This window comes from Bemisia tabaci, chromosome 2 (assembly GCF_918797505.1).
Source record: "Bemisia tabaci chromosome 2, PGI_BMITA_v3".
Lineage (NCBI taxonomy): Eukaryota > Metazoa > Arthropoda > Insecta > Hemiptera > Aleyrodidae > Bemisia > Bemisia tabaci.
In genome coordinates, this window is record NC_092794.1 from 79645776 (window position 1) to 79657343 (window position 11568).

General features: G+C 40.0%; 1 protein-coding gene across 6 annotated transcripts in view; it reads right to left on the reverse strand.

The window, feature by feature from the left end:
- Adat1 (Adenosine deaminase, tRNA-specific 1) overlaps nt 1-11568 on the reverse strand; it is a 56589-nt gene that overhangs the window by 29578 nt on the left and 15443 nt on the right. For 5 of the 6 annotated variants that reach the window (XM_019053128.2, XM_072296366.1, XM_072296367.1 and 2 more), the window contains exon 3: nt 6167-6718. In XM_019053128.2, the coding sequence (XP_018908673.1) occupies nt 6167-6718 (552 nt within the window). Of the gene's footprint in view, nt 1-6166; nt 6719-9278; nt 9412-11568 lie in introns of those variants that run through there. The other variant, XM_072296368.1, reaches the window with a different exon arrangement.

Consider the following 11568-nt stretch of genomic DNA (forward strand, 5'->3'; position numbering starts at 1 on the left):
GCGAGACATACGAGTCAATAGACAAGTTTATTGGTCGTGCGATCAACGAAAGTGACTTCATGACTCTGCATTGCGAAATTTTCTGCATTAAAAAATTTTTTCACTGCACGTAGTTGAGGCATTTTTCGGTAAACGGGCATATGAGACGTCCATTGCTGCTATGTTTGTGCAACGTAGTTCTCTATCCGACTGTTTAATTTTTCGTTGAGTCTGCTCCGAGTTTTTCCTGGCGATTGTAAGGACGTAAATTGACTGTAAATGAATTTCATTTGTCGCGAACGCTACAGGAAAACTGCGCAATCATAGCAGCATAGCAAGCTCCTTTCGCCTTTTTACCAAAAAATTCCACAAATTCTGCTTTTAAAAATATTTTCACTGCATAGAAAAGCTAAGCATAGAAAAAAATTGGAACCTTGGTTCGTTCAAAAGATTCAACTGTATAAATAAATATTTGATCGATTAATTCATGGCCAAAACTGTTGAGGAGAAATCAGAGGAAGGGCACCAATAAGGGTTGGACGGAGACGAGAGACCAGCTGAACCGAGCCGCGGCCAGTGCGAAGGAGTCTCAGACCCGCACAAGGGGCTGCTGTTGGGGTCTAAACTGCATTTCACATTCCACGCAGGGTTTGAGAATACGCAATATGAGGTTGGGCAAGGGCCGCATGGGCTTTGGAAAATAGACGTTTCGTCGTTCCCTTTATTCCTGGGGAGATTTGCCATCTAGGAACCCCCCCCCCCCCTCCCACCAGTCGTCTTGTCCGCATAAGTTGTCACTTTGGGCCTTTCTTCAGAATTTGCAACAATAAGAAATTAAAAATAAAATATTAAAATGAAATACAATTACTCTGATGAACTTTACAGGACATTGTTTTAGGAAAGAGTCGGATTTTCTTTAAAAAGAAGGCAACTGCATACTTCAATTTGTTATATGCCTTCTTTCACAGGTTATCTGAAGTCGCCAGATAATGCTGAAATCAGCACTTTTCTTCATTTAAACCCATGTTAAATATTCACATTTTATGGCACAACCTGGCAACTTTGGATATATCTACTCGTTGTTTTATAGGTCATTCACACACTTATTTGTTAGTCGGCAATTCGAAAATAAAAAATCGGTTGCCATTTTTTGTGTCAGAGGGACGTGCGATATATCGCATCGATTTGTTCCATAATTTCAGCACCTCGTCATTTTTTCGAAATTTGAGATCGCACTTCTCTTGTCATGAGACTAAAGAATTCATGTACCAAAGACAAAGAAATTCGACGTATTGAAGATAGGGTTTTTTCAGAGGAAAAATATCGCATTCGAGAACACTTTCGATATCAGTATCGAGTGCGATATTTTTCCTCTAAAAACCCAGCCTTTATTACGTTGAATTTCTTTGTCAAATTTGGTACATGAATACTCTAGTCCCATGACAAGAGAAGTGCGATCTCAAAATTCGAAAAAATCGACAAGTGGCTGATATTATGGTACGAATTGATGCGATGTATCGCACGTCGCTCTGACACAAAAAATGGCAACCGTCGAATTACCTTAACCTCAAAGTCTTCTTCTTCTTTTCCTGTTAGTTTACTGGGGAATATTCCACATGTGGAACCTACAGCCATCTATAACCTCAAAGTCGTTCTGCCCCAAATCATAATAGGAGTTCTTCTGTTAAACTATAAGTTCATCAATAAAGTAAAACACTATTTTCATTTTTAAACCCCCCCCTCCCCCTCCGTAGGACATCCCTTGACTCCTCGACTTTTAAATAATTTTGCGATGCTGGCTCGACTCCCCCCCCCCCTGAAAAATTGAGATATGTGGATGGAGTAACGGTTTTGTCAGAGAAAACATCCTTATGAGAAACTCGGAATATTTTCAGACGTGCCTTACACATATTCCGATATATTTTTGACAGCGGAACCCAAAAAGGACCTTCGTTTTAATGCATCATCTGCGAATTTTCTGAAAAATTAATTTCTTCCTGAGAAAGCTAAGTGTTTAACGAAAATGCCGATTTTTTTTCCTGGGCATAGGTAACCTTATTTTCCAGAAAGACCGTTTACACCTCTCTCAAATCACTTTACAACTTTTTAGCAACTTGGAAATAAGAATTATTTGCTGAAAAGTGCTATGATGAAATGGGAAATGTATGAAGAAAGTGAGCAAAAATGCAAAGGTTTAAAGCCACCCCCCCCCCCCCTGGAAAATTGAGTCTAAATCACAAGCGTAAAAAACGATTAAGGTGATTCGATAGACGCCATCATTTGTGTCAGAACGGCATGCGATACATCGCATCAATTGGTTCCATTTTTTCAGCTACTCGTCATTTTTCTCCAATTCAGAGATCGCAATTCTGTCGTCAAGAGACTAAAACACTCACTTACCAATTTTAACAAAGAAATGCAACGTAATAAAGGCGTGGTTCTTTTAGAGAGAAAATATCGCATTAGAGTGCAGTTTCGATATCAGTATCGAATGCGATGTTTTCTCTCTTAAAAAACCGCGCCTTTGTTACGTTGAATTTCTTTGTTAAAATTGGTAAGTGAGTGCTTTAGTCTCCTAACGATAGAAATGCGATTTCAAATATGGAGAAAAATGACGAGTAGCTGAAAAAAATGGAACCAATTGATGCGATATATCGCATGCCGTTCTAACACGAAATATGGCGTCCATCGAATCACCTTAAGAACTTTGAACATGAACGGAGGAAAGTAACAATAAAAAATTATAGGGCCCACTAGAGACGTTCCGTTGGTACTCATGTGAATCCGACGTAGAGTGAAGAACTTTTAAAAAATCATTTATTTATTATTAATTACCTACTGAAAAACCATTAATAATTAAAAAAAAGACTCAATTAAGTAGAAAAATGGAAGGAAGAAGAACCGAACGATTAAATAATCAAACGTATTCAGCATAACCACATCAGAGATTGCCTACTTTTTATCTAAGTGCTAATTTTTCAGCCAAAACCAAGTAAGGTAATACTCTGACTTAAAACTTCGTACGTATATTTTCTAGTTTTAGTTCCAAGAGAAAACAAACACCAACCTGTAGTGGGTTCAGGATGATTCTGTTCAAACCCGTTCAAATGTAAGGGAGTAACATTTTAGTGAGAGCGAAAGAAAGTTTTAAAAAAAACGGAGTAGCGCATGTTAAGATAACGCAGGGTGCCTTGCTGCCTTGCCGTGCCGTGAGAAGCGCGAAGTGCTGAAACAAGTAGGCAGCTTATCGGCAAGCCTAGGACGCATAACGTGTAAGCGGATGTATCGCAACGAACTAGGAAAGTGGTGAATCTGTGGAAAGTGAGAGTGATGAAATAAAACCAAGAAGAGGGTGAATCGTCAAGGTGATCGCGGAGGTGGAGGGTTCTACGGATGAGAGGACAGAGAGAGGGAGGAGGAAAGTTCTAAGAAGTGGACGCCGAGGAAGGGTTGAAAACACAGCCCGGTGCGATTAGCCGCCCGGCAGCCGGGCCCGGGGCGCTGGCGTCCGACGTGTCTGCTTTTTGATGCTGGACCCAGCATCAAAAAGTCATGCCGGGTGTCGGCTTTACCAGGTTAAGCCGCCTCAAGGGCACATGCGATCCCCCGGCGCACTGTTCGACGCGGCATGAAAGTCCGCGCCGGACCTCCGCCTTGCGCGCCGATCCCGCTCCATTTATGATGCTGCCTCAAACCTCAGCTCTAAATCCCTGCGATAAAGGTCTAAGTTTGGCTTACAGAGTCTTACGGAGGGGGAGGGGAGGGGAGTCCAGTCAAGTCTTACGTGAGCCTCCCACTTTAAGAAGAAATAATAATTTTGAATAGAAACAAAAATTCGCCAGTTTTCACACTCTCTGTCACTTTCTAGGAAATTGGGAGGGGGGGGGGGAGATCAGGACAGTTACTTGATTGCAAAGGGGATTGAAAAGTAGTTGCACTGTTGCTTTACAAGGAGGGGAGGTTTAAAAAGTCGTAAGTATTACTTGAATCGCTATCAAAACAAATTATTGAACAGTTAAATAATAAAACGAAAACTGGCAACCGTGGCGCTTTAGAGAAGAGCCTTTAAATGAAAATGATTAATTTTGGTCGTGAGGAGACGAGCAGAGGTGAATTAACCATCACTACCATCATGTGCCACCCAAAATCGCCAGTCTACAATTCAAAACATGGGCGGCCGCGCGCTGACCCGCTCCGTTTTTGCGCTTTTGCTCCTTCAATTTTAAAGACAAACCTATGACGTATATACCAAATCAACGCTGAAAGAACGATCTACAACTTTTACTGAAGGGTATTTTTCGATCCGGGTTTTCATAAGGACGTAAAAACAGAAAATGCCGGTCAATAATTCTCATTTTTTAATTTCTTTCAATTTTACTCACATTTAAATTACTTTGACATTCATCCGTAGTGAATTTTTGGGACTGTGTCCAATTTTCAACTTCATCAGACCACTGTGCGGAATCCCCCCAAGGGGATTTATGGGGGCTTTAGGCTAAAAACACCTTTTCATATGAAGAATCGATTGGGCCTAGATCCAGCCGTATGTTAATTTTTGGCCATCGAAATGCTTCGTTTCCTGGACAACAACGAAAATAATCCAGTAAAATTTCAATATTTTTACGTAAAATTGCGCGGTACGTTTTATACACTTTTAATGCGGTCAACATACCGCCCGCGATTTTTTTGCGGAAATGTCAACTAGAAGGCCTACTGATTGAGGAACATCAAACCGCGAAATCTGTGATGGGGCCGTTTATGAGGAAATTCAATTTTTCGCTTTTTTGGCGGGAATTTCGGGTCAAGGCGCTGAAAAAGTCAAGTTAGGCTGTTTTTGTGGCTCGTAAATGCATATCCTATACATTTTCAGTCAATCAAGTGCCCGTACATAGTTATTCGTGCATATTGCCTAAAATTCATATCCTTAAATCCACGACTTTTGGGTTTTTTGGGGGGTTAGTCAAGGAGAAATCCGAAAAAAAGAGGGTTAACCCGGAACAAATTGCTTAACAAACTTTTCCCATGTAAACGTCTTCAGGAGGTCCTATTGAACAACATACCAAAAGTTTACCACGGTTCGATCCCGGAACTTCCCCCCAAATTGCCTAAATTTCAAAATGGCGGCCATAATAAGGCCTCTGGGAGTTCGATTTTTTTTTAAAAATACGCATACAGTGTCATGTGAGGTGTCGATTCCAATGTAATTTTGGTCTTAGATTTCAGATGCGAAGTCAAAAAAGTCCCCCGGTCAAAAGGGGGTACCCCATATCCAAGATAGCAGCCAATGTTGAAAGACAAGAGGGTGGATTTTTAAAAAGTTCGCGTGATAAGGCGAGTGAGGTATCATTTCTTACGTAATTTCGGTCGTAGATTTCATTAATGAAGTCATAAAAGCCCTCAAGTCAAAGGGATAACTCCAAATGCCAAGATGGCGGCCAGATTTGAAAGGCAGGAGGGTGAATTTTTTAAATGTTTACGTGACGACGTGACATCCCTCGTAAAATTGAATCAACCTGACGTCAGGCTATGTTTCATAAACTACCTTGAGTCAGACTGATATCAGCCTAAATTAGTCTGCCTCAGGGTAGTTTATGAAACATAGCCATTGTTTTTACTGGCAACAACCTCAACAGATTCAAGATACTTATAAAACTCTGCCTAGTTACTTTATTGAAAACTTAACAAACTCTGCATATACACTGATTATTGCAAGCACTCTCTGAAGTGAGTTTCTGATTACCTATAGGAACTCGAAGTAGAGATATTTCGGTAAACTTTGGTACTTCTTAAAGTAAATTAATTGCAAAGGCAGAAAAAAGATGAAAAGAGGATCAACAATTTTCAAGACATCCTTAGGAATTTTTTCACAAACTATGTAAATATGTGCTAAATTGTTCCGTCACAAAGCATTCCTTGCTTTTTCATTGTTGCGGAGACAAAGGGTAGAAAATGAGAATGATCTACGAGGACCTCCCTTACTTTAATCAGAAAACTTGTTTTCTATGAAATTAGTCAAATAAATTGATCGGACCTTTAGCTTCATTTTAAGCTTCACTTCAAGATTTTGTTCTTTTCAAGGTTTAACAGGAATATGAGACTCAACTGAAAGAGCTCTGCAGTGCTCTGACTAAGATGTGCCTAATCCTTTCATCAAATTCAGGGATCGCGAAGTAAAGATGAAGCTCACCTGGATACCAACAGCATTCCATCTTGCTATTTTATCGCTGCAAGAGACTGACATGGTTGGATCACCTCGACCAGGTTTGGTCCTCACTGCTCCAAGGCTGTGATATTTCACTCCAGGTAGAAGTGCGTCTTGTCGAGAATCTGAAGGTACACACTTAGCACCGGTGCGAAACACATCGTAGACACTATTTTCTTGTTGATTCTTCTGTGCTCTATTTAAAGGGCAAGTTGACATCAGAAAGCAATCCATCTTAGATTTTTTACAGCGATCTTCTGTTTCACTGTCTGACAATTTTCTTTTAGAATCGAAACATTTACATTCTTCTCTCCGGTTGTTTCCATTGAACAAACCTTCATCACCGTCACATTTTGGAATTATGGAGGCATCTCCACATGGTATATGACTGGAAAAGAAATGGAATTCAACAGAATCCTTCAACTTAAATTTCTCAATTGTAAAATTACTTTCTTCAATGACATCTGAAGTACCTCTTCTCTGGAACATTTCAATTTGTTCATATAGGTAGCGCAAAAAGCCTCTCCTTGCCAAGACCTGTAACACATAACAGTGGTTGCACTACTTTCAAGTTAAACTTAAAACTAGAAAAGACGCACCAAGTGATGCATCTTTTAGCTGATGAGAAAATATTTGGTATGTTTGATATGTCATAGACGTTTAAAGCAAAACTACCTTCATTAGCCATGGAGAATAGTGTTGACAAAATCAAAATTTGTTGTCATGGTGGTAGTTTTTTTTGGAAACTGATCAAAACCTAACCAGAGAAATTGCAATAAAATGAATTGTGAATAACTCCTCAGTTTTCTTATAACTAAAATAACAATCTACTCTTGATAAATAACAATTAGATTAAGTTTCCATTATTTTTTTTCACATCCGAGGCACCGCCATCTTGGTGCACTCATTTGTGGCTCCATAAAAGAGAACCAATCAGAATTGAATTTTTTTTGGGCCACTTTCAGCCAAACCAGAAATGAGATGTCTTTAGGTCTTGTCTCGACGGCGCAACTGTTGAGGGAAATTGGCGCAACTGTTGAAGGAAGGAAGTGTCTCAAAAATGTTTCACTTATAAGTGAAACTTTCAAGGTCAGAAATCTGGAACCTCAACAGTTGTTTACCTTCGATGTTTTGAATTGATAAATGCTGGTTACACGTGAAGCGGGAGTGTATTACGGGTGTTTTATTTCGGAGCGGTTATTATTTAGAAATATTTGTACACATTTCAGTATCAATTTTATATTTTCGTTTGTAGCATATCACTACAGCAGGAAAATAAAATTTTATCGAATATATTTTCTTTTTATCCATATCTGAGTAATGTTATTGTTTTTTGTTTTATACCTGGTCGACATAACGCAAAATATTCACCTCCCGTTCATAATTATCAGTTCAATTATCTCAATTGACATCATTTAACCTAGAAAAATTAATATTGTTCAAATATTCCCGCCTAAAAGTTCCAGGAACACATGCGTGCGCGTCGAGACAGGGAATTTCGGTTGGTGCAACGAACTCGCTACAGTTTCACCTAATTCCCTCAACAGTTGCGCCGTCGAGACAAGGCCTTACTCTGGGTTTAAAGGGACTCTACACCTGACGGCCGGTTCAGAAATACTTCAGATCTGGATACACGCTCAAGTTTCTGTCAATTTCCGATCAAAACGATGACAAAATGGCGGTCGAGGGTTATCTAGATTGATGGGTAAAATTAATTAAAACAGCGTTTTGATTAGAAAAAGCATGAAATCAGCACTGCTGTGTGGAAATCAGATGACGGATGAGACCCATAGTTCTATCATCTACCATCAAATTTTCGCAGGCTGCAAAAAATTGATGGTAGATGGTGCGCACCAGTCACCATTTGATCGGAAGTTGATGGAAATTTGATCGTGAATCCAGACCTTTACAGGAATAGGAGTACAGCGTCCAGCCCACCTACAAACTAGAGCCCACAAACTGGCACATCGGTGCAGTTCTTGACTGTTGTCTTTCAAAGATCGTCGGACTGACGATCTTTGAAGGTAACTTATGTGTTCGTGACACATCACAGATCAGATCCAGAAATTTTGAAGGAATTTCGAGCAGAAATGGCCGAGAAATTGAAGAATTGGTGCAGGTTTGAGAGCCCCAGTTTGTAGGTGGGCTGGACGCTTACCCGCTTACCACACTAACTGAGAAACTTAAAAGCGAACACAAAATGGAAATGTTGCGTATGTGAGGAATTTTCGATTTGACTGTTGATTCTAATGCAAAAGTTGGCGAGAAACACGATGGTGCCGCTAGTTTTCTCTGAAATCAACTCCCAAGCTCAAAAGAAGCTCTCAAGTTGAGGCCAAAATGGAGGGGATATTCCACGCTATACTGAGAGTCCACCTCTATATTAAGACAAACTCTCCATGCAAAGATAGGGAGCAAATACATTGACAGGGCTGCCACTTTATTTAGGGACTCCAACACTGAAAACACGGCAACCCTGATAATGTATTTGTTCCCTATCTTTGCATGGAAAGTTTGTCTTGATGTAGAGGTGGATAGCAAGGGATATCCCCTCCATTTTGGCCTCAACTTGAGAGCTTTTTTTGAGCTTGGGAGTTGATTTCAGAGAGAACCAGTGGCACCATCCTGTTTCTCGCCAACTTTAACACCAGAACTATCAGTCAAATCGCAAATTCCTCACACATGCAACATCTCCACCACGCTTGCATCAGGGTGTCTAGTTTTTTCTCATTTTAGGTAATCCTGATTTTTCCTGCTAGATCCTGATTTCACAATTTTTCCACATCCTGATTTTAGGCAAAGAAAAATTAGGCGAAAGTAACTTCACAAAAATAGCTCAATAAAAAAATCTAATCGGACGGCCGACTGTCTGGAAATAATCTGGAATATATATATACTGGAAATAATCCTGATGAAATCAGGATTAATTCCAGATTGACCTCTTATCCTGATAGAATCGGGATAATCCTGAGGTTTGACACCTTGTGCATTTGCCAAGACTAGGATCTTCCGAAAGGAGTCCTGTAAAACTTCTCCACTTAACAGATTAAGTTAAAAAGATTGGAGAAATATTAACAAAACATTAACAGCACTACACCTGACTGGCATCAATCCTGCCGAAGCACCGTCGACAACTTATTAGCGGATTATTCTTAAGATCCATTTCCCATGATGACAGAAAAAGGCGTATATTTCTTACTCTGCAATACTGAGGGCTTTGCTTTGACTGCTTGACAGGACCAGGGACGAGTTCTATAGGACGCCGTTCTGTTGTGAGCGGGTGATTGCAGCGCATTCTCGCGTAGGATCCTAGTCAACTCAGAGGATCCTCCCCCCCGAACCTCGACTCATCCATCGCCCGCTCCAAAAGTGAGGTTAAGCCGGAGATTGAAAAATAACACATAAGGCGGCTGAATTCTTGAAAGATAAGTATATTTTTGGCGTTTTTCGACCCCTTTCGACAAGGAAGGGCCCGCCGCATGTAGTAATACGGTGAAAAATTCGATTTTTTGCAGTTATACGCGATCCTACGGATTTTAATGAAGTCCAACAACTGATAACAGCAGTGAGTTGCGAGGATCCTACGCGAGAATGCAGCACTAGTATCTGCTCACGAATTTTTACATTGACTCTTACGGGAGTCCAGGGTCCTATAGAACTGGTCCCTGACAGGACATACTGCTGGGCCAAATGAATCACGGGTTAGCAGATGCGATACCTAGACTCGGTTCACCTATCCAGGATGAGTCATAGGTGGAACGTGGAATCTCTCAAGAATTAGGTTATTATACCTGTTTGCACATGGTCATTTAGATGCATTAATGCTAAAAAGGTACTATGCAAAAATTAATTAAATAAAACAAAACCACAGTTCATGTGAATCATGTGATCATAATCTCTTTTAATTCAATGAGCCTCTAGATAGGGTAAGAACTGGAGGCTCTGAGCACATGAATCTGCTTCAGAATTTTGCGTAGAATCCAATGGTGAAAACGGGAATTCATGAAACCAACTAATCAGCGAGATATTTGCGTAAATAGAATGCGCATTTTTGTAAATCCCGCTTGTCTGACATACTAATGACGTCACATTCGCAGCGCTTCTGGCGGCGGCCGACTGAGCATCGGCCATCGAAACCGTCCAACGCTCCAAAGGCCGGGATCGTAAACAAACGAAAATTGATAACAGGAAGGACGCAAACAACTCGAAATCTTTTAATTTTCATTAATTACAGTCCATGTTCGACTTTAAGAAAGCATTTGGCACAGAGACAAGTAGAGACGGTGCATGCCTCATTCTGCCGTGATAGCAAAAAGAGCCTTAAGTGCAAAAATGAAGTTTTGAGAAAACGGGCTCAGAAGCTTCTGACAAGATCATTTTCATGAAAGAAGCCTCCGTTCTTTGTCGAATTGCCACTAATCGTCCGGAAGACTCCTAGAAATCGTATGGATGATTAAAAATCGACTGATTCTATTTCCATTACATAAAAAGGGTATTTTTTATTTTCATGCTAGGTTATAGTTAGGCAAGACAGCCGTAAGTGCTATCTTCTGCAAGCTTTCGTGGTTGCGTTTAGGACGCACAACAAACACATTTTCAGGTTAGAAATTGGCAGAAGAGGGCGGCACTTTACTGGAAAGCACTGTTTTCATTGGCTCTCATGCATCTACGGCTGTCTTGATAAAAAAACTGTGTCATTTTTTGTGCAGTTACGGCTTTTACAAACGTCTCGTTTTCATTAAAATAGGATGAATTTTGCTGTTTTAGCTGTCTCAGTAATTTCATCTAAAAGAGTTAAGACGAATTTTGAAGAAAACTCGATTTCGAAAATTTTGCACTTACGGCTCTCTTCGCAATCACGGCAGCATTTCCCGGTTGAGGAAAATTATAATCTCGGGGATTCAACGGAACAACAGTCATCACTTCCCCGAATTTGCCTGTGTGGAATGGTGAACTTCGGGTGTTGGTTTGTTTACGCTGGTTGGGTTAAGTTGGAAATGTGAAATGTCTCACTCGTAATCCGATTATTATCCACAACATTTTTTTTTTATTTATTTTTTTATTTATAATTCGTGTACATAAATGCCACACGTTTGAAATTTAAAATAAATTTTGTTTTTATGAGCTCTGAAACTAATATTTCTAGAAATCATTACTATTGGGTATCGTTTGTGAATTGCTTGAGTGTGAAATGAGTTTCATTTATATCGAGCATCAAGCTTCGCAGCACCAGGCCAGGACCCAGAAATAGGAGATGAACTGTGGTGGCTACAAAAGAATAAATGATTATTCGACATTTCTAATTTTAAAAAATAAAATTATAATATGAGAAATTAAAGTAGTAGAGTTCATGATGTGAGTGACTGCACAGCATAGTCGGTCAAATT